The 27,894-nt window shown below is 44.5% G+C and overlaps 1 protein-coding gene across 1 annotated transcript in view; it reads right to left on the bottom strand.

Annotated features, from left to right (window-relative positions):
* Window positions 1-27,691, bottom strand: part of LOC118102494 (RAS guanyl-releasing protein 2) — a 35,711-nt gene extending 8,020 nt beyond the window's left edge. The window contains exons 1-13 of the mRNA XM_035148729.2: window positions 27,217-27,691; window positions 16,505-16,638; window positions 16,194-16,296; window positions 15,977-16,033; window positions 15,276-15,407; window positions 14,499-14,649; window positions 13,287-13,460; window positions 10,110-10,226; window positions 9,455-9,736; window positions 5,310-5,384; window positions 4,757-4,882; window positions 3,941-4,056; window positions 3,666-3,807 (exon numbers count right to left, since the gene is read on the bottom strand). Coding sequence (XP_035004620.1) covers window positions 3,666-3,807; window positions 3,941-4,056; window positions 4,757-4,882; window positions 5,310-5,384; window positions 9,455-9,736; window positions 10,110-10,226; window positions 13,287-13,460; window positions 14,499-14,649; window positions 15,276-15,407; window positions 15,977-16,033; window positions 16,194-16,296; window positions 16,505-16,574 — 1,545 coding nt within the window. The 5' untranslated portion in view covers window positions 16,575-16,638; window positions 27,217-27,691. The remainder of the gene's footprint in view (window positions 1-3,665; window positions 3,808-3,940; window positions 4,057-4,756; window positions 4,883-5,309; window positions 5,385-9,454; window positions 9,737-10,109; window positions 10,227-13,286; window positions 13,461-14,498; window positions 14,650-15,275; window positions 15,408-15,976; window positions 16,034-16,193; window positions 16,297-16,504; window positions 16,639-27,216) is intronic.
* Window positions 27,692-27,894: the final 203 nt, after the last annotated feature.

Genomic DNA, 27,894 nt, shown 5'->3' with positions numbered 1-27,894 from the left:
CGAATAGAAACCTATAACTGCAGTAAATGAGAAAGTGGATAGAATTAGCAGCTAATGTGATAAAACAAGTGAAAACACACCTATAATTCACATCTTGATACAAGATCATGTACCCCACAAGAAAAGAGCACAATGGAACACAGAGAGGTGGGAGGATGTAGGGGGAGAGAGAGGCTGAGGGGAAGAAAAACCAGAGAGAGGGGAGGTCGGTGGGGACATGGGGGTGGAGGGGGACCGAGATCAAGCAGGGACGCGGGGACGGCACAGACAGTTGGGGGAACAATGACTTGAAAGGGGCGAGCCGGAGATCACACACCGCCCTGGCACATCTGAGGAGGTGCACAAAAAAAAGATCCTGACCTCTCCGCGCATGTGCACACACACACACACACACACACACACACGCAAACCTACATGCATGCAGACACATAACACCTGTAGATGCACATACAGTATATACAGAAACAAAGACCAACACACACACACACACACACACACACACAGTGGGGATCCGTGAGCACAGCGAGAGGCTCCACAACAAAGAGAAGTTGGTTATGAGCAGAGCGTCTACACACAACCATCATCATCACACAACACCACAAACTGACCATTACAGTCTGTGTACACTGCATGAACACAATGCACAACACACACCAGCTGAAAACACACACACTTCTCCTTTGACAGTTCACTGTAAGCTTTTAGAAAACGACTACTTTCACAGTTTAACGTTTAACATTAATGACCCTGTGAGAGATATGCTTTTATTTCTGGATTCTTTTACCAATGGTTTCTCCTTATATGCTTCCTTTCTGCATGTTGCCTGTGACCGAGCAGGCTCAACTTGAACTGAAACATGAGATTTCAATGTGTTTAAAAGGAAATCTGACAAGCGGCATGCACTTAGTCACTGAGAGTGCTTTCATGTCATACTGGATGATGAAGAAAAGCTGAACGTCAGGGTTTTTTTCTTTTGCAAAGAATGTGTGTGTTGATTTTACATCCGATCTTCCTACATCTGACATTAAGTATGACAAGATTCACATATTCTGCTCCTGTTTTCCACAACTTTCTGATAATTTGGTAAATACAGATGGATAAACACATTAAATGAAGTTGCAGTTTAGGGGTGAATTTACTATCCGTTGTATAGGGGCAGTGACTTCCTGGAGTCACCCTGAGGTTGGCAGGGAACCAGCAGGGACAGGCCTCCACTGTTGATTCATGCTAAGTGAACATACACTTCATGTGGCTTTTCAGGAGCTTTTGTTTCAATCTGCTCATTTTAAGTTGGTAAAAAAGAAAGATCTAGCAAGAGCAGGCTAAACTTTGAAAATCCAGACAATTTGATTTATTGGTGGCATGGGACATGAAGAGGATTTGGACACAATTATTAAATTACCAACCCTACCTTTAACTCCCAGAAAGACAGCAAATAAGTATTGAAATGTCAAACTGTTCTTTTAAAGTCTTGGCTGTCACTGAAAGTTTAAGCCTCCTCAAATCAAATGCAAATCCTTCCTCCGCTGCACGCATGACACAAACAGGGCTGAGCGGATCTAACATGAAGCTGAATGCCATCATCTACAGAAACCTAAGGAGCTGTATACTGTAACTCCAACGTGTCATTCAACATGTCTCCAACTGCTTTGGACATTTAAAGAGGGAAAATTGGTACAAAGGGTCAACTTCGTCGTGTGTGGCTGAAGCAACAGGGACTGGACACAGATTTGTTTGGGCACACCCCTCTCCACTGCCAAATACTGCGTGCCGGCGCGATAAGGTCACCCAAGGGACACCGTCCATGTCGGGTTTGTTTACAAGCACTGGTTTGTGACCTAAATGCGGAAAAATACATTAACAAAGCTGTTTCTGCAGTTTGGATACTACGGACGATTCGTCGGTCGGTGTGATCATGTACAAGAAATAGAAATGCCCTGGATTTTGTTGCTTTATTGTTGGATAGATAACCTTGACAGACAGCCAGGAAAGAATTTGTGACTGCAATGAGACACTTTACGTGGGAAAGAAAAAATGCTCACGCTCTAACCGGCTGCTTTTCAGTCACGTTGAGCCTTTGTCCCACTTTGCGAACGCTCCGGCAGCGAGAGAGACAAAACAAGAGATTTGTGTCGACTCGCTCCCGCTCCTCTTATTCTGATTCCATCAAAAAACACAAAGAGGCTTGTGCATCCCACTCCACAGACAGTGTCTCATATTAAACAGCTCAGAGCCTGTAGCTCAACACTCGCCGTATCCTCCTGAGATGCACCACTTGCTACTGTGTGTGTGTGGATTTAGTAACACTCGTCCGTGCGCCATTAATTAGGATGTTAAGGCCAAAGGTGGCTGCGGGCAAAACGGAGCGAGATTATGAAGATCCATGTGAGACATGGGAGGTGAGTGAACTGTGCAGTGTTTACAGGGGGTGGGGTGGGGTGGTGGGGGGGCCAGCTTGGCTTGTACAGCTTGTTTGAGACAAGTGCTGAAAAATGGACTGCGGGAAAATATTGTTTCTGCAAAGGAGCCAAGAGAGAAGCACGGAGCGGGCAGAGGAGGAAGTGGCTGGTGTATCTACCTCTGACACTCTCTCTCACACACACACACACACACACACACACACACACACACACACACACACACACACACACACACACACACACACACACACACACACACACACACACACACACACACACCTATTCAAAGGAAGGAGCACACTGTCCTTATCTCTCCCTGCTCTCTAGTCTGAGTTCCCCCTCGTGATGGTCTGAAACCGCCTGACTCTCTGGAAAAAGAGATGCCTGTGTGTCTAAAGGTGTGTTATTGTGAGTCTACACATGCAGTATCATCTATGACACACTTACAATCTCTCTCCAGCTTGTACGAAGAACAGAGCAACGGACGCGGTGTCACCTCAGCGATGAGGTCCCCCCCATTCCTGCTCTCATTACAGCTGACTCACTGTCTGAGGGTAAATAACACGGAGCTCATTGGGCGGAGGGGCTTTGGGGAATGCTAAGGGGGCCAGAGGACGGACGGACGGACGGACGGACGGACGGACGGACAGCCACACACACACACACACACACACACACACACACACACACACACACACACACACACACACACACACACACACACACACACACACACACACACACACACACACACACACACACACACAGCAGCAGAGGAGGCCTATCATCCTGCCCAATTACCTTCCTCCCATATTTCCCAGAATGCAGCTTGAGAAGTGTGCGGCTATAGCTCAAAGTAATTGGCGTTGCCCTGACCTGACAGGGGGTGAGCGCCTCTGAGAGTTGGGGCTATCGCGCGGCGGCCGGAGACAAAAATAAAAAAGGAAGCGCAGATACATGTAATCTGTGCAGCGTGAGCACCGCCGACCTTTGAACTTTATTGGAATGAGTCACAACACGTGCCATCGATTTGGGTTAGTGAAGAAATCAATGCATTTGAAAAGATATAAAGAAAACAAAGCAAAGATCAATATTTGTTTAAGGTCTACACACGAGCCTGGAGGGTTATTAAATCATACAGCTGACCCACTATTTAAAACTATCTGTATAATATCGCCTTCGTGGTTTTATAAGTGAGGAAGAAACACCAGCTCAAAATAGGACTAGCTTTCACTGTGTACTCACAAAGCCGGCGCAGTGTTCACAGAATGTGGGCTTGACGTAGGTGTTCTCAGTGAAAGTGTGGATGAAGCCCATCTTGCAGTTAAGAAGAGAGCTGGCTTTAATGAAGTAGTCGACCATCTCCTCCCTGCTGATCTTCCCATCCCTGATGAGAGGAAGCAAGCAGACAGGAGAGAGATGAGAGGGATTTGGGCAACAGACTGCGGTGAGTTAGCACCGTCATGCTCAGTGTGGGAGCTGGAAGCTTGGACGGTGCACAAATCTGAAAATATACTCACTGGTTCTTGTCCAGTTCTCCAAACTTGCTGAGGTAAGGGAAGTTGTTCCTGATGGCTTCAAATTCTTCCTGGGAGATGTTGCCGTCGCCGTCCGTATCGAAGTTCTTGAAGACGGACTGTAAGTGAGAGGGTGCTGAGGGTTAATTTCAATGTCTATTCGGCTATAAAGCGCTGTTTACGAATAATTAATCTTCACTTTGAATTTGCCCTCTTAAAGAATGAGAACCCGGAATAGTTTTTCTAACAAGACTGTTACGGGCAAAAGTTTTAATATGCTAATACAATGATTTCTAACATAATCTACATTTCTCATCATTTTCATAATTAAACTATACAGGCACTCCACCAAGGCCCAACAGTCCCATTATAAAACCACATTTAAATCCACTAGATCCTAGACCTTTAATTTACCTCTTTTAATCGCTTTATCCTTCTGATTTTAAATTGCCCCTGTACAGCACCATGAATCTACCTCAATGTATTAAATGTGCTTAATATATAAAACTGCATTGACCAACAATACCTTCATTTTTTACATCAGCAGCCATTTATTATTAATGGGTTCTGAAAGGATTCCTGCAGTTCAGACCGATAAAAACTTTTCGACCCGAGGGTATTGTGTAATCTCACAGTTCCAGGACATAAAAATGGTGTTAGACGGTGTTCATATGACCGACCAAGCCTCAGTGATCATGTGGAAAGATTACAAGACAATTGCCCAAAAGACCTTGAGCACTTCGCAGTTATGTGGAGATGGTGGTAGAGAGGATAACGACCCAAAAAAACCACCCTTCCCTTTCCAGGAGAGAAACTCACCTCCACCATCTTCTCGATGTGCTTCTTGATGAGCGTCGGGTCGGCGTTGGGCTTCACCGACACGGACCACTCGTCGATCATCGTGGGCTTGGGGTCAGGCTGCGCGGGGCCGGGGCTGGAGTTCGGCTGCGGGGCCGACGAGAGACCAAAAAAGCTAATTAGATCGATATCAACACGGGGAGGAAGAAGGTGTCGTCTTACAGGGAGGAGAGGGGAGGAAAGGCAGCTGCTGAGCGGAGCAGGAGTCAAGGGGTTACGACAATAGATCAAAATGTCAGGAGAGAATGAAAATAAAGATTTACAATAGGCCTGCGGGACACTTTTCTTTACACCACTCTATATACATTTGTAATAGCACCTACATTACACAGGGTAGGTCAGCTATGGGTTCTGTAGGGAAATTTAGCATGAATTTATGATATCTAAATCAGGATGAAACTGTGTCAGTACTCTAAACTCTCTCGGCTTCATAAAGCAGGTGACACATCTGGAAAAGGAACTTCAAGACACATATGGGTTATTAAAAAAAAGTGTCCATCTTTGTGCTGCTCACCACTGGTTTCCGTGGTTCTCTCTGTAGGGACATCTGGTAGATCTCCTCCTCTGTGTGGTACTGGTCCAGAGATACCTGCACAAACACAGGGCACCTCCAGTCACCGCCCATCCCAAACTCCATGACATATGTTGCCCTCGGTAGAGCGCAAACCTCCACCAAGGCCCGACAGTCCCCTTAAATTAAAACAAGCCTAAAGCTAAGGCCACGATTCGTTTCCCATCCCGCTACACATTTGTGGCAGTAAACAGCCTAAGCCACATTTAAATCCTCAAGGATCCTGAATTTTATTCGGATCTGCATGAAATTTCACACACTCAACGATATAAACACGCTAAATATATTCATATTTCATCAAGATCCACACACAATTCTCTGAAAAATCAATGAAAATGTTGAAAAACGCCCTGATCTGCATCTACATCTTAGGATTGATTAACAGTGTCCATGTGACATTAACGCTATACATATATTTGTGCTTTGCCATTAATAATCCCTTTGAAAATGAATACAAACATATGTAACTTGTGAAGAGTTGGATTCCATGATAGGGGCAGAATCAAAAAAGGAGCAGTGATGCCCAAGTGATGTCACTTCCTCTATACCAGCACTGTACTTTAGTAGTATTGTATTATAATTCTGCATCATTGAAATGGGACAATGGTTTGTTTATGGGAAGGCTTTCAAGACCCAAAATGTAGACACAGGGCAGAGGCAGGGAGGTGCAGTGAATACGCAGGCTTTCATCTAAAATCCATACTCAAAGACCGAACACCATCGAACAGAGTGAAGACGCAAAGCAAGACATGGAGACAAGCACAGAGGGACAACTGGTCACAGGTGAAACGTATCAGGGCAGGTCAGACCATCTCAAGGGCGGGGAAATGAAACAAAGACAGGAAGTAGAACAACCGAGAGACACATAAGGTAAGTCGCTTCAAAGTAAAAACAGGAAATAATAACAGATATAGTCTCTAAGGGGAAGAATGCGACACGGTAACAACCACTTGACAGCAGTTGTGGTTGAAAGCTATCCGTGCAGTAGCATGCATGAACAGAGGAGTCCGCATTTAGACATCCTCTCTGTGCATTCATGTCGAAATAACAGGAAAAATTGTGATTTGATGAGATGCGGACATCACGCCTTGATAAAATAATTTTACAATCAGCTCCAGTAGCATCTAATATGAACTCAAATTTTACTTTTATCACATGCAAACTGTATGTTCAACTCTCACAAGTGCAAAACACCATAGGCAATACAGTATATAGCCTATACAACTTGAATTATTTGTATGCATATGTCACACCTGATCCTTTTCCTTTGCTCTTTAATTATGAAACAAATATAAGTGTTAATGTGTTGTTTAAATGCTCTAAACTCATTACAACAGTCATGTTTTTTCAAAATTACAAACTCAAGGCACATGAACACACCAAAGTCAGAATAACCACTTCATAACTTGGAGCAGCAGATGTTACAAGGACAAAATATTTTTTTTACTTAGATTAAAGTTATTTATCATCCACACATCTATTCAGGAGGAGAGTCTTAATTTGACCATGTGAGTTTTACGTATTTCACATATTTAACAAAGTGGGATGCTCATACACACACACACACACACACACACACACACACACACACACACACACACACACACACACACACACACACACACACACACACACACACACACACACACACACACACACACACACACAGACGTGCTCATTAAAGGAGTCGTTAAGTCGAGGCGTGGCGTACGTTGACACAGCCGCTATGGCAACAGGTGAGGAGAGAGCGGCGTCTATTTTTTGCTCCAGTAAACGCGTGACAGCAAACTGCCACATGTAATCATCCACTGCATCCGCTGTTCTCCTCAAATAATTCTCCTCCTGGCTCCTCTTTACTGTAATCGTGTTTCCTGCCTTGCACTGAGTTAAAGTTTGGCCTTCTGATTTGCAGCAGAGTATTTACCACATTGAGGTTGATGTAATGAAAACCTTTCACTTGAAAGGCTGATGAAAAGAGGGGAAAGAGATTTTAAACCTGCTTATTTGAGCTCTCCACACAGGCATTCCCCTTAGTTTTTTCATTACTTTTGAAGGATTTATCGACTTTCTTTCCCTCTCCTCTGCTGCGAGCCAAGCGGCGCTCAAGCCAGATCAACTCCGATAAGCCCTGGCGTAAGATAATTGGGTATTGGCTCATGTCCGGCAAACTTCCCCGCCGCCCCTCAGCTCCAAAACCTGTCAAGTTGTTCTCTCTAATTTTCACAGGAGAGGGAAAAAAAGCGATGAAGAAAGAGAGACGCCAGCTGCAGTCTCATACAAACACCTGCAGCCACACAGCGTAACTGATCTCTTGGGGATTGCTCAAACTCAGAAAGCAAACGGCCTCAAATTCAGGAAACTCCTATCTGCATCTGCCAAATTCTTACTGACGCTACAACACCACGTCGGCTTTCACGCATCAGTCTCGCTCTCTCACTCTGAGAGCTCCCGCTGAATTGAAGAGGAGGAATCATCCTGTGATTCTGCCGTAGAATATCCTGATTTGTTTGAGCTGCACTCAAGCACACATTACTCTCACTTTAAACATGAAAAGTGTAATTTTTCGCACTTGTAAGGAAAGTACTTTTACACATTTCAAACTGAATGAGTTTCATGAGGCCTGTTTTTGAGGATTATCCTGGTGGAGGCTCCAATTTCTTCCTGTTGTTCCTGTTTGGTGATTGACACAAGTGCAACATAAGGAGTGGGAGAGCAGCTCCGACTATACTCAAAAGATTACAATGATACTCTTTATTTCAACACACCTTTCCTGATAGTAAATGTTTTAACCACACTTCTGGGTTTTGATTTGAAAACGTATCAACTCTGGCGTCCACACGACTCCAGATTTGGAGCCACTGAAACTGAGAAGATTGGAAACGCTGCTAAAAAAACTCTGAGGCTGCGTTTTAGTCAAGGGGCAGAAACTGAGATATTTGAAAATGATGGCGTAGAGACGCACAACCACTTGTCGATTGGGTCTTTCCGGTCACGACGTAGCCTTCGCTGATTCGTCCGGCTCCTGTCATGTGACCCACTTCCGGAAGAAAACAACCAGGCCCTTAGCCTCAGGCTACCAGCATAGAATGCAACATGGACAATCAATAACAAGCGTTTCTGACCTGGTTGTCTTTGCAAACAGCTGTTGGGCAGTTAAATTCTACATTTAAACAATGATACAACTATTTACATGCGTAGGAGACAAGCTATTATTCCAGCAATCGGCCAAAATGCTCGCGTGGACAAAGATCGTCTTTGTTCGAAAAGGCCGTTTTCAAACTAAAACGTAGTAGTAAAATGGATGTAGCCTAAATTGAGCCAGGTCACACCATCTACTTATAACTAACATTTTTTATGTATCCACTGATGTTCAGCTTAGTCTATATTCAGGGAACACACATCTTCATACCAAACTGAAAGTGTGGGGTTTTAAAAGAAGTTGACATTTAGGACACATGGAGTATTGACGGCAGAATACAGCTGCATTATGGGAAATGTAGGATCCAGGCGTGTCCGTGGGGCAGATTCACGTTATAGGAGCTAAAAGTCAGGATATCTTCTTTAAAATGTGTTTTTACAAATTGGGGAAAAATACTTTTATTAGCTCCACCAATGAGGCTATGATTTTGTCTGCGTTTGTTAGTTCGTGAGATTACACAAAAGCTTTTTTTTGCATAAGAGTCCGTAACATGTGATCACATACCAACAATATTTTATCCAATGTTTAATATCAAAAAACGGTTTATTTAAGATTAAATATTTAGCGATAGACTGTTTGTTCTGACCACACTGAACCATAATGTATCTATTTAGGACATTTGGATTCTTTGGCTACATTTAATCTCCAGTCTGTCTGTCCGTGAAATCCCAGCAGAGAAAAGCAGGTGTAGCAGGTCGCCTGTTTCACTGGCTGGACACAAAGTGTATTTCTCTCTCTCAAAGTATTTCATCCCACATCCCTGCTGTCTGATTTTCATGTGGCCTGGTACACGCTGTTCTTTGAGGGTCCATCTTTAATTCGAGCCAAACATCTTTCAGCCTGGACTCTGCACACACACACACACAATCTGTCCAGTCTTTGCACTCACCGTGAGCAAGTTGAGCAGGTCCGTGTTGGCGTCGACGTTAGGCGGCGTGGTCTGGATGAGCGCCAGCTCTTGCAGGATGGCGTACAGCTGCTGGGTCTTGGCCAGGTTGACCCGCGTCTTCTCCTTGTCGGCCCAGTCTGGCAGCGCCACGTGCACGGCTATCAGGTCCTTGAGGTGCACACCGAGGATGGGGAAGTGGAAGCCGGAGCACTCGGAGAAGCGCTTGCGGTACTGGCTGTAGTTCCCACATGATGTCACCAGTTCAATGAGGTTGTTAAAAACCTGTAGTTGAGTGAGTGCGGGGTGGGGTGGGGTGGGGGAGGATGGACACGTCAGGGCGGGATGAGATGAGAGTTGGCAGGAAACAGAGAGTCTGTCTCAAGAGAGATTTGTTTAGAAGGATCAAAAACATTCTGGAACACTTTCCTCCAGATGGACTTACATAACAGACAAGACACTGAAACTCTCCCAACTGTTGCGTTTAACTTTCTACTCATGTGGCTCACATTCACAGATTTAAAAAGCTTCTGTGTAGGAGTGTAGGAGCTTGTGTTCACTTGACGGCTAAATGCATCCACGTGCAGCGAACAACAAATGCATGGTTGCTGATGCCAGTAAACGGTCATTGTCGGTTGGAGGGGTCAAACTACTGCACCTTGTTGGTCTCTGCGCTGATGTGGCTCTGCGTGTCTTTGAGGCGAGAGATGGAGCTGTTGCTGAGGCCGCCCACCACCGCCATCAGCGTGTTGAAGTTCTGCAACTGGAGCAGCTTCTATTAAAGGATGAGGAAAATATCAGGATGAAACAATGGTGGAGACAGTGCGTGAATGTGTGAGCCACTGAAGAACAGGATCGTGGGGAGATTGTAATTAAGAAGGTGGTGTAGGTTATAAAAAAAAAACCCATTTAGAATGAGTTACAAGGGTCTAGAAATGAAAAACAAAAGCTTCAGAAGGTAAAACTAGAGACTCCAGGAGGAGCTGCAAATAGTTCAGTAGCCCATGTGCACACCCTCTGCATGAAACTAATCTTAGTGGCCGAGATATTACCACACGTTCCGTCCTGTCTGTGTCAAACTTAGGCTAACACTTTGTGAATGGCACTCCGCAGGGCTCCACGCTGCCCTTCAGCCTGCTTGGCATCTCAGTGAAAATCAATGGGGTTGCAGCTGCGTGGGAGGGCTGCCAGAGGGGATCATTTGATTTAGCTCAAACACTCTTTGGAATCAATTGGCAAAGCGGCGTGGACGGCAGCCCAGGATTTCCAGGGCAGTTTCAGCGCTCTGTGTATTGTTCAAGACACTTGCACAGAGAACATACTGTGAAACGGGACCGAGCTTTTTCAGTGTGCATGTGCCGTTTTTTTTGCATTTTAAATCACAGCACAAGTCCTCGCAGTCTAAAAAAAAAAAAAGAAAAAAGAACATGAGTCATTTGTGATGTCTGAATTGAGACAGAGCCAGCACACCCCGAGGGAAGCTTTGGGGAAATGTCGCGGCTACCTTCTGTGCTGCCTGCGACTAGATTCGAAATCAGCATGAGCAGGATTTGTTTTTGGTCCCTGCACGTGCATGCACCGGGCACCGAATGCCAAAGTGTGAGGCATTTCAAATTGGCGAAGAATCAACGAGGGGGATTTCCGGCTGGTACGATGGTGTCTGCCTGTGTGGCCGCCCCAATTCTGCACAAATGACACAGTCCAGAAAAACTTTGGGATGCTCCGTGCAGTCTCAAGGAGCGTGGAACACTCGGGAGAACTCTCCTGACAAGAGCCCTGCTGAGGTGTTGGAGCACTGGTGTATTCAGGGAGAGGGAGGTGCAGGAACCTGCTGAGACCCTCCTGAATAAATTATGAGTGCTCTTCTGCAGATAAAGAGGAGGACGGATGCATGGAAAATGGGGGCGGACCAGGACAACTCATAATGATGAAAGGTAGCTTTGCACTTTGTAACGAGGATGTACTCAGAGCAGTGCAGGCTACTAGAATGAAGAATCTTCTTCTGCACTATCTGTGGTCGACTGTTGTTTTATATTTCTATCTTTATTTCAAGAACGTGGTCTTATTGATTTCACATTCAGTTTTTGAAATGCTCAAATACACCTCGTGCTTAGATTTTCTGCACTCCAGGTTTCGGCTCTCCTCACGCTGCCTCTTTGCGCTTGAAACGTCTGCTCGCTGATTTTTTTTTCTTCTGCTCTTGGATTCCAACTAATAGAAAGCCAGGTGTAGTGTGTGTGTTGGCTTTATGTCTTTGAGAAACCTGTACAGTCGGTTACCTAAACCAGGATCATGCACTCTTACATTGGCTTCCCGTTGGTGCGCCTAAAGAAAAGCAACGCCACCTTCTTGTAGCAGAACTCCAGCAGATCATTGGTTAAAATGAAAAGGCAAAATCGAGGATTCTTCCTTTTCCCTGCTTATTTTCTCCCTGTATTTTATGGGAACAGTGTCGACAGCAAAAGTAACCAAAATGAGGGCGAGACCATTTCATTGATCATCACTACACCTGGCTTTCTATTGGCTGGGGAATTTCGACAGACTAAATTTCGAGAGCAGACGTGTAACGCGCACGAGGATTAGAGCTGAGGCTGGAGCGCAGGCAAAAAAGTACAAGCAGGGCATATTTGATTCCGAGCACAGGGTTTTGAGCGAGAGCGTTACAAAATCTGAATCAATCAATCCTGGTCTCACACTGAAAGACCCCCGCTCTTGAATACAGATTGAAAAGAAAACCATACGACTGAAGCTCCCTTGCAGAGTGAGTTTTGGAAGGCCCAGCCCATCTGACCGCCCAAAGCAAATGATCCCATCAAGGTGAAATGGTGTGAATCGCAGTGAAGACCCCGGACGCAATTTAAAGGGACGTTTTTATAGTGAAAGGACGACAGCCTCCAGACACTCCAGAGAACCATGTAAGGCAGTGGGCTGCCATCTGGGAATTTGGCGGGGAGACACCAGATTAAGTTAAGATTAGGATTAGAGCCACCGTGACCTCTAGATGACCGCAGATGATTTCATTTCACATCTGTAGCAGTGAACGGATACATGGAGTTTATATAGAGGATAGTTTGACCGTGATAATGGCTGGAACTGCTGTTAAATTTCTGTGTAAGAACATTTTTCAAAGTCTCTGTTGAATTCAATCAACTTTCTCCTGTTTAAAAAAAAAAAACTGAATAAATTTAAATGGAACAGTTGGTTCCCCACATTTCCTTCCTCTCTGTATCAGAGGTTTCAGATGCAGCTGAGGCCAAATGCTTAATGCATGAAATTAGATGTTTTTGTCCTGACATATTAATGCTCACAGTTGAAGTGGATGCTTTACAGTTCAATATAACTCAAATGAAGGCAATGTTGTTTTTCAAAACAAGGCAATTAAGTTAAAGGATCTGCCTTAGAAAGCACTCAGTAATCAAGTTCTACTAAAAACAAGACCAACTAGTTTTATTTTCTTTTAAATATAGGTTTATTACACTTGGTCAGATCTGCACTATGCACGAAGAGGCTCGCTAGTGATCCCTCTGAGCTGTTTATTTGACCCCCAGGCCCATTAAAGCCTTTGGATAATGCCAAACATGCACCATCACCCAGCTCAAACCAAACTGATTTCTGTTATTGCTATTGGAGATGCATGATGAGAGCAGATAATAGGCCTTTTTCTCACAATATGGTCCACCTAATTGGAAATTCCCCCCCCCCCGTGTCTGCTCTAAGGCAATCATTTCCTGTCTGTCTACTATATGAACCCAAAGCCCCCACATACGAGCACCTGAACACCACTCTGTCTTTAAACCTTCTCGGTAAACAGCCGTACTGGGCCCAGCAGACATACCTGTGCCAGCCTGATGAAGTGGGAGATGACAGCAGCTCTCTGCGGGGCGGTGGGCTTGCTGAGCACCATGAGCTGGATCCACTGGGAGACGCTGTTGAAGAGCGTGATGAAGCGCTCCAGGATGGGGTTGTCCACCGTGCAGCCCTGCATCACAAAGCTGTGGTAGTCCTGAAACTAAAAGGAGAGATGGAACATTGGCAAACTTTGACTTCATTTATTTGAAATAGAACTACGGCCTTCACATATCCTGGTGTTTCAACAAACTCTTGTGATTGTATCATCAGAAATGTTGCTGCTTACTTACACCATCACAGACATATCACCAGAGAGGGAGATTTCCTTATTTTGGGTATGAGGAACAAACCACTACCACTTTTTAAAAAAGTATCTTTAGAATAAGTTTTTTTTTACTGGCAGTAATTCAATGTAGCTTAACATTTAAAAGCATTAGGCAATTGAATAATCCTGTGAAATGTTTTCTTCGTAATCTTTACAAAGAAAACATTTATTTTATGGTTAATATTTGAATAAAAGTGTTGGCTGTTATTTCATGTTTACCATGCATGGAAGTTTTATAAAGCTCATCATCTAACTATCCACAAAAATGTGAGAAAATGTTTGACTGGTTACACTTGTACCAAGTGGAGAAATCGTCCAGATAATTTAGACCAGTATTGATCAGACACTAAATTAAAAGCGGTAACTGGTTTTAATGTGCCAAGCTAATCTAATCTGCCAATAATTGTTACAACAAAATAGGTTTTTAATTCAGACTCTTTCAAAACAAACTGTGGATATGGATATACCTCAATTAGCCACAACATTCAAACGTTGTGCCTGATCGGTGTATTTCTGTTTATTGTGGCTTCTTCTCTTTCATACTGAATCAGAATTTATTTTCGAAGCAAAGCCAAATCACTGCTACTGCCCACTTCTCGCCACCAACACCATCACAATTGAAAAGATAAATTTAGAAAAAAGTTTAAATTAGCCCAAACACAGTCATTTTCTCTGCTTCCCAGAAATAACACTTTCCAGACAATAAATATAATTACTGCAAGTGAACGATTTTAGCTCCCATTGCTTAGCAACTACAATGTCCTCCCATGTAAACACTGAATTACTTAAGAATTCAAAGAATTCAAAAGCCGTAAACATCCCACGGGATGCATGATGTTCAGCAGCTTCATCGCAGGCTACGCTGGCACTGACCAGGATCTTGCAGAAGGATTTGTACTCCAGGTAGGTCAGGTGTTCGGCCAGTTCACAGGAGTCAAGGTGGTCGAACAGGAGGGACATTTTCCTCTTTTTGGACACTGAGGGGACGCGCTGGGTCACCTGCCGCTTCCATTCATACGATGGCCTGACAGGGACGACAAAGCATATTAAAAGAAATGTAACCTATGTTATGAAAGGTTTCTGTTCTTGGGTGGTGTGGAATAATACCATGACATTATGCAGGTCAGCTTTCCACACACTGCTTAGGTTTAAAGCTGGACCAAAATTGCAAATGCTCATTGATATCAGTCCCTTAAATGTGCCTGATTACTCCCTGGGATACTGGTGATAATAAATAATACAAATCGCCCTGTCTTGCAATGTTAAAGAATGTGAAAAATTCCTGTATCCACCCCCTGATCCGCACCCACATGTGTTAATCTATCCAGTCGTGTTTTGCGTAATCCTACTAACAAAAACAGGAGAAAACATAACCTCCTTGGTGGAGGTAAAAATAGCTCTGTAACACATGAGGGAACTAAAGTGATTCAGCTTTTTCTATAGAATTAGTTTCCTAATGGAGCGCTGAAGGGAGGTTGTGCACAAATGGCTTTTATGTGAAAAGTAGAAGTCACTGACCCCTGCATAGCACAGCCCAGCAAAGTCTGAGAACAGGCAATGAAAGGGCACGCTGACATAAACACCCACACTCAGAAACACTCGTTCACACTGTCGACAGCACGCACGGCTTTCGGCGGCCGACACACTCACACACTGTCGAGGTCAATGAGCTGACTCTGGCTCTCATTGCCCTCGGTGTTCAAGAGGTCTTTATAGTCTTTGATCTGGTCAGCCAGCTCCGGGCTCAGATTGAACTCCGCTGGAAACTCAGAGATCCAGTACCTGGAAGGCAGAACAAAGGGTTTCAGAGAGAGAGAGAGAGAGAGAGAGAGAGAGAGAGATGAAAAACGCTGAAAAAACTCGAGGAGGTGTTGACTTGTTTACATTTACACAAAAATGGGACTGTCACCAACACCAGGTTTAAAGGAGACATGCCACGCTTTTTCAGATTTTTTCTGTCCTCAAGTTTGTGGTACAGATTTAGTTTTAATTAAAGTTAAAAAATGTAAAAGTCCACTGTGAGAGAGAGTTCCTGTTACAGAAAACACTGATCGTAAAGTTCCTTAAACACCTCATCAGTAGTCCGTCCGACACTTCCGGGGTAATAACCCTCATTTGCATAATACAGCTGATAGTCTGGCACGCCCCCTAGCAAAGTGGTTGACCAACACTGGAAGTGGTTGACCAATTACAACACTAAAATCCATAAATCAAGCACATTAGGAAGACAAGGGTAGACAAAAACAAGGAGGGGTAGAGAGAGAACAAGAGATGATATTTGGAAAGACCAAAGTTCAGAAAGGAGGCGAACTGTAAAGGGCAATAGCCGGACAGAAAAGAGAGGTCATTACTTTAAAAGGTGACAGATTCTTGTTCGGCGCCCAGCAGTGCAGCTCTCCTCTTGTGATCTGAACCACAAGTCAAGGTGAAACCTTTCTACAAACATGCTCTAAAATATAGTCAAAACAAGGAACAGAAAAAATCTGAGAAGATCTGAGAAAGAGAAGAGAAAAAAGAGAAGTTCCCTGTTCAGCATGTCCACGGCGAGCACACAACGAGGAAGGATACTTGAGCACCAGCTTCTTAGCCATGTCCGTTGAAGGGATGTACCAAGGGTGCATCATGAGGAACATACGCACCAAGGAAGCATCCTTCAATGTGCCCTTCTCATCTGAAACACAGAGACAGGGTGCCACTCATCATAAAGACGCGACAGCTCAAGTATCATCTGCTGTATCTGTTGTGGTCGTCACTGTCTCATCACCAACATGCACATTTATACAGAAGACATTTTTCGACACTTTCCATGTTTTTTCTTGATTATCGCTGGATTCAAATTAATTATTTATAGCAAAGACACAATATTTTTAAAAACCAACCAAAGGCTCTGATGCAGGCTTCCACCAGCTCGTCCACAGTGGCCGACTGCTCCGATAATGTGGACTCCATTGTTCCTTCCCTCTTCGTCTTTCCCCTCGTTTCCCTGTGATTGGTTTGACTCTCTCGCCTCTTGCTGAACAACAAAAAAAAGAAGATGAAAGGAAAGGATCAAGGTCGGGCAATTATGCACAAGTAGAAGAGTCCTGTGTCGTCACTTATTTTGCACGCTGCTCTTCACTCTGACATTAGCAGCGGCTGTTTACATTCAGGGCTGGTGTGCTGGTATTTCCTGTTCAATTTAATTGGGATTTCTTCCTGACAATCCCTGCTGATGTGAGGGCTTGATTTAACAAATTCAAGGTGTCAGAGCTCGTTATACTCGGAGGAGCACAATTTAATTAGACAGGCCTTCAGTGGAGAGTTCATATGTCTTATTGTGGTTTAGAATTCCGAGGTTTTATATTTGTACTACTCTTAGCTATCTGAAGGGCTGAGAATTCATTCAGGTTTTTGTCTTAGGTTTAACTGCATGGCAGTATATAAAAATAGATTATAAAGCTTCTCTTCAACCAGATACATTTAAATGTTGCCTAATGCATCAGTAATACAAATCAAATCAATAGAAATAACATAATCACTCACCCGAGCTGTTCCTCTGCATTTACAGCGCTTTTACTTTTGATGATTTGATAATAATTAAGTACAATTTGCTGATAATGCCAAGCATGTTTTAAGTATGAATAAACTTGAAATCACTCAGTCTAATTCAAAACATAAATACAATCTGGCACTTTCAGTTCAAGCCTTATCGTTACCTGCGTTGGTCTTCAAACTCCCAAAATGTGTGAAGTCTACATTCACACATCCATCCCTGCTTGATGAGTATGAACTATGCCGACATGTGGCACGGAGGCAAACTCCACATACAAATAAGGTCATATCTGTGGCAGAATGTGAAGGCATGACAGTTCAGACAACAGCGTTGACCTCAATATGGTTTGTCAGAAAGAAAACTGATAGAAAAACCACATGTGCAACTCAGGAAACCACAATTTTTTATCTGCTGTTGACACGGCCCGACGCAGCCTGCGCTGTACAATACCATAGAATCAGTATATTATTATATATATAATATTTGGACACGCAGCACACGGTGACATTTACTTCCCTTATTTATTTTGCAGCAGGCAGTTAAGAAAATGTGCAGTGGTATTTTTCTGAAGGATTTCGAGCTAAGTCCTGACAACATGAAACCATAGCAACCACGGCTTAGTGTCCAGTCACACTTTCTCACACACACACACACACACACACACACACACACACACACACACACACACACACACACACACACACACACACACACACACACACACACACACACACACACACACACACACACACACACACCTCTGTGCACGACGCATGTGTGCAAATGCATGTTTTTACCTCGAGAAGTGTGGTAAACGAGTAGGATCAGCCTGAGGGATGAGCATTTTTTCCCTGCTCTAATCCTAAATGCGTTTATTGCGTCTGAAGAGGTAAAATACACTAATCCTATCTTATATGTAGGTTACAGCTCGATCTGGTGGTAAAATAGGAGATTAAAAAAAAAAGCCACTGGATATTTTGGCTCACTGCAGACAAGCGTGAAGGCAGCGCTGAGGTTGTGATCGAGGGACAAAAGATAGGCCGCAAAATCCACTGCAACGCACCCGTGCTCCTGTCGCGTCTGCTAACGGCTCTTCAATGGTGTGGTTTTGTGTCAGAGTGTTGGAAGGGTGTGATGAGTATGTATCTATTGTGCATGACACAATGAAGCCCACCACTACGCTGTCTCTGCTGCAGCGTGGTGGGCGGACACACTCAATTGCAGGCTTCCCAAGCTGTCTCAGGCACACACACTCTCACACTCTCACACACACACACACACACACACACACACACACACACACACACACACACACACACACACACACACACACACACACACACACACACACACACACACACACACACACACACAGGAAGAAGAGCTGTAAAACCTCCAAGAAAAAAAGACCATCAAGACCTGTGTGACCTTGCTCAGCAATATTTCTAAATCAAGTCCTCAGCATTGATAGGTGCCACTGCTCACATCTCATGAACACGACAAGAAGAAAGGTGGCCTTGGAAGTCGGTTATTGCCAGACTCATTCTTTATTGATGAGAGTCACCTAGAGACTGAGGTGTAATGGATCTCACCGTGACAAAATCCGCATCTGTTTCAGGTCTTCAGTTTTACAGTTAAGGTCAGAGCGGGCTGCCCTCCACGGCCGACTGAGGATATAAAACCACACTTTGCCCACAGATGCAAGGACGCACTGTTTCCATCGCTCAGAGGCCATTAAACTGAACAAAAGATGACATGCCGGTGGGGGTTATGTACCACCTGTGCAAAAGCAGAGTCTTTTAACTGAGTTTAGTCTGGCACTGCGGCACGATGATACCATCTTGACATCCAGTCGAATACACCATTCATCATACCGCTGACAGGAGCTCTTTGTCACGACCCGGGGAACCATTCTATCTGTGCCTTTCCGAGAAGTTAGAGAGCGACTGGCCCTCAACAAGACGCTGCCATTCAAATATTTCACCCACGACCTAAATTCAGATACCGTCTCTGCAGCTGTGAATTGGCGGATTGATTGTTCGGTGGCCCACACTGTGAGGGCTTTGGTGTCATCCTCGGTTGCCTGGTGACGACGGTCCGGTGCCATCGATCAGGCAGATTAGGGGGTGGGATGGGGCACAGCAGGGATAAAGGGAAGTTTGACAGGTGCCTGGTCAGTCCTGGCCGTCCGGAGTCTGCGGCGCGCTGCCGGTCTAGTGGGCAATGAAAATGTCAAGCCCTAAGGCTAAACAAAGACAGACACCTTCTCTCTGCTGTCCTTGTTTTATTGTCACTACTGTAGCCACAAAACATGAAAACCACTTTGTAACAGCTCACTTTTAACCAGATAAAAGCAACACAGGCTGAATCACTGAATTAATGTTTTTCCCGCTTTTGAAAATATCAATTTTCTTGACATAGATACCCTATATTTATTCACAGGGGCTTGCTATAGAGTAGGCAGAGCAGGGCCTCGAGCTGAGAGGGGGCCCCTGAGAACCACTGAATACCACAGCAACAACAAAAGTGAGAATCCTCTGAAATTCTATGATGGGCTATATACAGGAGACTGCAACGACACTGCGATCAGGAACCCCCTAACACGGCCCCATGCCACTAGCTTTCAGCAAAAAGCTTCCTAAGACTAGGGCGTCTATAATTATATTTATGCACAGATTGCACTTAGTTTATAATGTTGATACTAAAAGAATTGTTGGCAGATTGGAAAAATGTGTTTCTTGGGGTGTTAGTGGCTCGGTTTGGTTCAATGTAGGGTCCCCCAGGTCCCTTTTGCCTGGGGCCCCCAAAGTCCCTTGAAAGGCTCCTGTATACATGCAAGGAAGTGGATTAGACTGTCCACACTTAAGATTATCCAAAGTGTGTTTTTTCTCTTTCCAATGAAATGATCCATTTGGTGCCAACATGCTTTTCCCCTGTTTAAATCACATCAGGCCATGCTAAATGTGTCTTCTCACAGAGCCCACACATAAGCAGGAAATTGGCAGATTATATAAATCTTCATCCTCCCTTCATGTCTTAAAATCGACAGAAGCACTGATTGATGATAAGACCCTGACACACACACACACACACACACACACACACACACACACACACACACACACACACACACACACACACACACACACACACACACACACACACACACACACACACACACACACACACACACACACACACAGAGAGAATGATATCCATCCTCTTATTGGTATTTCCATAATGGGCTCATTACCATGCTGGTAAATACCCAAAGCTAATGTATGTGTCTCTATATAGACATTGATTTAGTTTTATACTCTCCCTACTGACACTTGGGTAAATTTGATTGATGATTTCACAGATAGTGACTCCTGAGCCAAAAGCTGTGGATGCATTTATTCACTCTTGGGGAGCTGTTAGGCTCAAAAAGGCACCCAGAGTCTTTTCATTCCCGAACACAAACATGTGAAAAGGTTCAATTGCCAGCATTGTGGCAGTCGAATACACCATGTGGGGATAGCAGTGTGGGTTGGTTGGTCAGTCCATCACGTCAGTTTAAATTGACTGAAGTGATGGACGGACTTTAGATACATCTAATGAGGAAAAGTGGATGGATCGCTGCGGTTTGGGCTGAATTGCTTTGAACACTATTAGATAGATAGATGGGCATGAAAACTGGGGCAGTTATTCATCTTCCCCTCAGGATGAAATGTAATAAAGTCGATGATTCCCAGACTCCCCTTATCTGGAGCCACCATAGGGTCAAAACTAATTTTGCGGTCCTCATAAACCTCAAGAGTACTGATGTTTTACGCTAACCAAATATTAGCATACTAACATGTTGAAATAAGATGATGTAAATGGTAAACACATAACTGTTCGACATCAGCATGGGTTATTTATTCATGGTATATATATTTTCGAAAAATATTCTCTGCACTTAATCACACCAGTGGCAGTGTTGGTGCCTTTGTCTCGAACATATTTGTCACATTCCTCTTTATTTCCTGTCACATAGGAAGCACCACATCATTCACTGGTAAAACAGCTATCTATCATATGACAAACCCAACAACACTAAAAGCATTAAGATCCAGCAGCAAAATATATCTAATACATACAAACAAAAATGTACAAAGTGAAAATATCATATTAGATTTAGCCCCAGATTTTTGGTGAGGGCCAGGAACCCTGACTTTGAAGCTTGTTCTTATCTCTCTGTCGTTGCGAGGCCTTGTGGCCACAATTACAAGACAGCAAAGCCACCTACAAACACCACTTCTTCACATTATCTCTTGCACAACACCTCCTAGTTTTGTTTCAGGAAGTTGTAGCAAAGGTGTCGCATGACGTGACAGATATAGTTCACCAGAGGGGCCCTACAGAGCGGCTGGTGGCAGGCTCTATTTACAGACTGCTGGGTACTGAGAGCAGGAAGGGAAACGCTTCCTTTTCCCTGGACATGCAGAATGCCACATCGGTGGGGGGGCACTGGCTGCAAACTGAGATTAGCAGCCGCAGTTGCTCCTCAGGGGAAGGGGTGGGTGGCGGTGGGAAGAGAGGAGGAACAGGGGGAACGGGTGATAAAGGGAGAGAGACTGGGAGGCACAAAGAGGGCGTACTATATCCTCGCTTCAGCTCAGTCAAATGTGAAAAAACTGAGTGAAAGAACTGAGAAATGAAACAGGGAGAGTCACACATGATGGAAAACAGCATGAAAATACATGCAACAAGTAGCTGGGAGCACTCCTGCTAATGTAGTGTATGCAAAGTTTTCATAATGTTGAAATAACAGAAGGAAGTGCAGGGATGACAAATATGCAGATTTCACAATGCCTTGCTGAGACCCAGCAGCTGCCAGAGTTTAATGTTTTATTATGTCCTCCGAAACAAAACAAAAAAGTCACGCATCCTGTCCCACATCTGGCACGCTCTCGTATCTCACATCTCAACTTTCGGACTTCAAATGAAAAGCCTGATGTGTGAAACCGAACAAGGGGGAACTGCTGCAGATCCCATGTGCCCTAATATCTGCCCCCTTCACCCCCAAACACAACAATGTATCATTGTGTCGCGCTGTTTTTGCTGCTTTGTGTTGAGGCTTCCTGCTCAAACTGTCTGTCCTTTTACCAGATGTGAAAGTTTGCCTCATAACAAACACCGGAAGGGCGTGTATGTGTGCCTGTGTGAAATGTAACGAGCGTACTCTTGGTATAAATAGTCTTGTACGGAGTGGGCACATCTTTTAAACACACAGTCGTTTTTTCTTCGACATGGTTTTTGTCTAACTTTTATCTTTCTCTACATAAGAGTGTTTCCTCACTTTGTGCGTCTGTGTGTCCCCCAACGCACATAACTCGTTGTGTGATGAGTGACAGATGAGGGCAAGTGGCGTATTGTGCAAAAGAGCAAACCTGACACATCATCTCTTGCAATATGTCCCTTGCAGTGAACACACGTGATTTCCACCAACTGCCAAAGTATTAATTTCTGAACAAGCCGCAGCCAGAGCTCACTTTCTGGTGTTCTGTAATGCTGAAGTCAGGAATCTCACTTCCTGTTATTACAGAGAGTTACATCAAGGGTGGTTACATATGATTTAATGACAGTATACTACTCTGAAATCTGAGCCTTTGCCAGTAGGATGCATTATCTGACATCAGATGATTGTGAAAATTGATAATTTGTGGATAATTTCATGAGACTGTTGGTTTCTACTTCCACAATACTGCAACATTTTGAGAGAAACCATCAAATAACTAATTAAATAAGTGAACAGTTGAACATAAATCAGTGTGATAAGAACTGTAAATGACAGAAGCCATCTTTTTAGTTTGGTCTATACTGCATCCACTAACATGAAGGTGGAGAGACTTATGACCTTTTCTGCAGCCTGCCACCAGGTGGCGATCAAGACAATTTGGCTTCACTTTTGGGAAGCAGTCATTTCGCCCATCTTTTATACAGTCTACGATCCCTACTGGTTGCCTGACAAACCTGTTTCTAGTTCGTAGGCTCATATGTAGCATGTAGCTCTTGTATATAAGAGTGATAACTATCTTCATCTCACTCCTGGCAAAATGAAACTCAACATATTTCCCAGAATGTCAATTTGTCAAGTTATTGTAGTCGATTCAAACCAATGAAATGAAAGTCACCAAAAGGAAATATAATCTACACTGACAATCCAAATGAATGCATTTTGTGTTTAGTACTAATTAGTGTAATCAGATTCAGCTAGTAATTCCCAGTATGAGCCATTTCAGCTGTCACCTTCCCCGTGTGGCTGCAGGAAAACATCCACCCAAAACAGCCGCTGCAATGCACTGCATTGCTGAATCCTTTAATTTCCACACAAGCATGTTTTCTAAGACATATCTGTGGCTCACAGAGCAGAGCCCAAACTGTACATCTGGTGAGAGATGTGCTCTTTGCACAGTGTTTATCTGCTTCATTTCCTCCTGCCTGTCAGAGTTGCCTCACTGAGCTCTATGGTGTTGTTTATGCATCAGTCCTCCTGAACTACCTTCATGCTATATGTGTAAATGCTGTTGCACATTCACAGAGCTCTTCATTACCCCCGCAGGCTTTTGAACATTTGAACATTTTGAACAGGCTAGTTCCTGTTTATGTTGAATTCCGTTAATTCAACTCGCATCACTTAGAGAACCACAAAACCCACAATTTCCTGTCATCATAATGCACCATTCATTAAGCGAATTCAGACAAAGGGTGGAAACGAGGTCACATTGCAAACACGGCGAGTATGAAAGTATATAACAATAGAACAAACAATGCCTCCGCCAGGACCAGTGTCAGACAACATACTTCCCTCTTCAGAGTAAAATATTCAAATTCATATAAAATGATCTGCCGCAAAATGTAATGGGTTTTGGCCTCGCCTCCTCTTCATCCCTCCACTGAGTTTGGAGCAAATCGGTTCAGCACTTTTTGAGTAACGTCAACAGACACAGGGGAAAACATGACCCCCTGGGTTGTTTGACAGCAAGTGCAGGATACCGCAGGCGTTGTTTTTTCGATTCCCTTTCTGAAAGTAAGGCGTGCCAAACACCTGTAGCACAGGGGGGAGTGTGCAGTCAACTGAAAACTAATCGCAATTGTGCAATCACCATCGCCACTAATTCACTGCCGGCAGTAATCACTCGCTAAGATGCAGCACCAGTGACTTTTAATGCACCCTCCTTCCAGGCAAATCCAGTCTTGCGTTTCGCCCCCGACTGATTTAATTCCAAACTGCGGTTTGATTTATAGCTCTTCAGATCCGACAATTTCCCTCCCCTGTCTCCCCCCTTGTGCTGCCGCTTTTCAGCGCCTGTCCGTCTTTAAAGAGAGGCAGAGCAGAGTGCACCGACAGACTGATGTGTTACAGGGTCTGTGCCATTTCATGGGCGCTGCAGAGGTGACAGGAGAATAGGAGGGACGGAGGAATGTACCTTTGGGGGCGGTTTACTTTTCGCAATTTTTGAAATTGTTCGTAAGGGGTCTTTGCACAGATATACTTGACCTTGTCTGCATTCAGAGATGTCACATCCACCCATAATTGTCATCGTTTTACAATCACTGTTCTAAATTGGTGGGAGTCAAACCAAACTGATTCCAGCTCTGCCTACGCTGCATCTTTAAATTCTCTTTAATGGTGTTTAAATCATTTAAAAACCCCTCTGTAAGAAATGGTTTTGTAGAAAACTTTTTTTGGCAAATGCAGGGGAGGGGGCTTGTTGAAGTTCTTTGAATTCCATTGTTGTCACTTGCCCACGAGCCAAACAAGCACTGCGCGGTTTTAATGAATGACTCCAAATATGCTTGGTGTGAATGTGACCTGGCAGGTTATGTGTGAAAAAGATGATGCAGGCAATTAGGAGTGTAGCACACGAGCCTCTGGAGGAATAGATGGGATAGGCTAATGAAAAATGAGATAGGGGGGAAGAGACAGTGGCAAGTGCGTTGGACCATACACCCAAATCATGGGAAACATCCAGCGAACATGCCTGAGCTGCTGCTCTTGTCTGCTCCCTGTAATTATTATCTTCTTTCCCTAATTTTCCTCTTTGTGTAGATCGATTTGTTTCGTTTTTCGTCTTCCTCGCTCCTGTCCTTCTGTTCTGCTTGATAGTTTATTCCTTCCTCTCCTCCTCCCCTTCAAATGTGTTGCTGTTGGTGCTTCAGCATAAAGCAGCAGCCATTCACAATGGATCCAATTATGGCTGGCTTTCCTGATAAGTGCAACAGTGCCGCAGGTTGAGGTGGAGGAGGCGGCTGGAGGCAGTGCTAAATATCAAGGGTGGCCACTCCAGAGGACTAAAGTAATTGCACTGCAGCAGCAGATGAGAGAGAGAGGAGGAGAGGGGATGCAGAGGCTTTTTAAAGAATCTCCTCTACTTTTTTACCACTAATCTGTTGCTAGGTGCTTTGAATCCTTCTTCTTCTCAAAGCTCTATATCATTCAAGTAAAGCCCCACTTCACCTGTTGGCTACATGAGACCACAGGGGCCACGGTTTACTTTGAGGTACCTGAAGATCAAATGAGCCAGCATAAGAAAAAATAACTTATTTCAGCTTTTGGAGATAGATTTGTCTGCACACATGTCTGACGTTGATGGCTGCCCCATTTGCATCTAGATGCTTATCTGGACGAACACAAAGGGAGCTTGTCCGGCATTCAAAGCAGGAACAGTCCATCAGCGACACCGAATGCCAAATGCAATGACCACGCTGAAGGGACTTCTCTTTCTCCTGCAGCTGCAAAGGCTTTTCCAGAGAGGCAGCGAGTCGCAGCTTACAAGTCAAATCTCGCTGCTCTGACACCAAAGCCTGGCTCAGTGAGGCAGGAGTGAAGTCGGCAGAGGAGCTGCAGAGCGAATAATCAGCGGCCCCGACATACTCAGATGCCTCTTAATCCTCACTGTTCTGAGGGGTGACGAGAGGAAATCACCTTAAGTCATGACAGTGAGACAGCTGTGGCCTGTAAAGCACAACACACACATGAGGAGGCTGGCTGAAAGAGAATAAAGTGAGCAGCTATGGTCTTTCACTTGATTAAATCCGAATCACAATAAACTGGGATGTGGCCTTGGGAGATTATCTCAGCACAGAAGTGTTCATTGGTTATAAACAGAGCTGCCTGAAAGTCAGTGTGAGCATAGCTTGATTGACACCTCAGCAAGCGCCGAAAGGTAAATGGTTCAGCATTGACCTCCAGCATCTTCCCTCCTCCCACACGGGCTCAAGCCATAACGTTTGGATTTTCGACACAGACTTTTTTTTTTACCATCATTCTCAAGCTGGTCAAAGCAGGATGAGGACCCTGCCACTCCCTGGGTCGAATTTTAGGAGTAGGCATCCCTCCATCCTCCCTTATGCTCCTCCTTCCTGAAAACGACTGTTAATCCCATTAGTGATGCAGATCACCAAGAGGCAGGTCTTTACAGCATGTGTGCCATCAGTGCTGTTGCAGCTCAAAGCACCTGAAGATCATATTATGGTAATTCTATTTGGAGTATGTGGCCTATAAATAAAGCTGTTGCACTCTTCCCTGCACACATCTACACAGCCACCAAGTCGTTAGACTGTTTATGAGCTGGAACTGACTGTGAGCCTGTCTTAACAACAATGAGCTCTTGTTGCCAGCCTGCTCTGTAAATGGCACAATTATTTTCATTGTTACACGAGTAAATATATCTGACAGCAGTAGGGTGCAACCCATGCCTTCTTCAACTCTGAGCACAACAGCTGTGAGTAGTTCTTCCAGCGCAAAGTACAAAGATCCGCATCCCTAATGAGTCAACGTAACATTCATGGGGCTGCTGTGGTGCAAGTGGGCATGTCCACGCGTGCTCCTGCTGCAATACAGCGGTGCACCGATTATGGCAACATCAACTGACAAAGTGATGACATTTCTTGGAAATGAAGCAAGCAGGTAATGCCTCAAAACACACATCCAAAGTATCACATCTGAGACCCGCCGTGCGTAAAAATGTCCAAATGAGCCCAAACTGCCTCAGTTTTGCTCCAACATGCGAGTTCTGGCGCAATTCTTACCTTCAGAGTTTGAGGGGCCCCATGCTCTGAGAGGAGAGGCTACAGTGATGAACAGTTGAGGAGTGAGCGCTGAGGAGAAGACCGTTACATCACCGGCACCGCCGAACTCTTTGGTTCACCAAGTGGCAGCACCGGGTCCTGTGGTACGAGCGACGAGGCGATGACAGAAACCCACTGGACCTCATCGGTGAAGAGCTGCCCCCGGTTCCTGCTCCCCTGTTTCTGAGCTATGCGGTTGTTGTTGTTGTTGTTCTTTTTTTACGGCACATTAACCCTACAACGCGGTCGCCTCCCCTCCTGGCGCACACGAAGCCAAGTTGTGGATGCGGCTGTGCGTCGGAGCATCTGGTCGCAGTTGGACCGCGTGCCAGCCCCTCTGTTGATGTTCCAGCTGTGCGGCTCGCGACCACACTGCAGAGCCACAGTCCCTCCTGTCGGTGGCAACGCAGCAGCACCACGGCCCGTCCACATGCTGCTTGTGTACGCGCAGCTCCGCACCGTCACACACCATGTCAGTGCAGTGCGTCAGTCCGAATCCGTACCAATATTCTAACAATAATAATAAAAATCCAGGATGCATTTTTATCAAATTGAGTAAAAAAAAAAAAAAAGAATCAAAGTGTTGCTGCAACGAGTTAATGGGGAGAAAACAATTGTGTGTTTATGTATTTGTGAATC

Source organism: Hippoglossus stenolepis, chromosome 23 (assembly GCF_022539355.2).
Source record: "Hippoglossus stenolepis isolate QCI-W04-F060 chromosome 23, HSTE1.2, whole genome shotgun sequence".
In the NCBI taxonomy this organism is placed as follows: Eukaryota; Metazoa; Chordata; class Actinopteri; order Pleuronectiformes; family Pleuronectidae; genus Hippoglossus; species Hippoglossus stenolepis.
The sequence above is the reverse complement of the archived record's forward strand: the minus strand, read 5'-3'. Positions and strand labels throughout refer to the sequence as shown.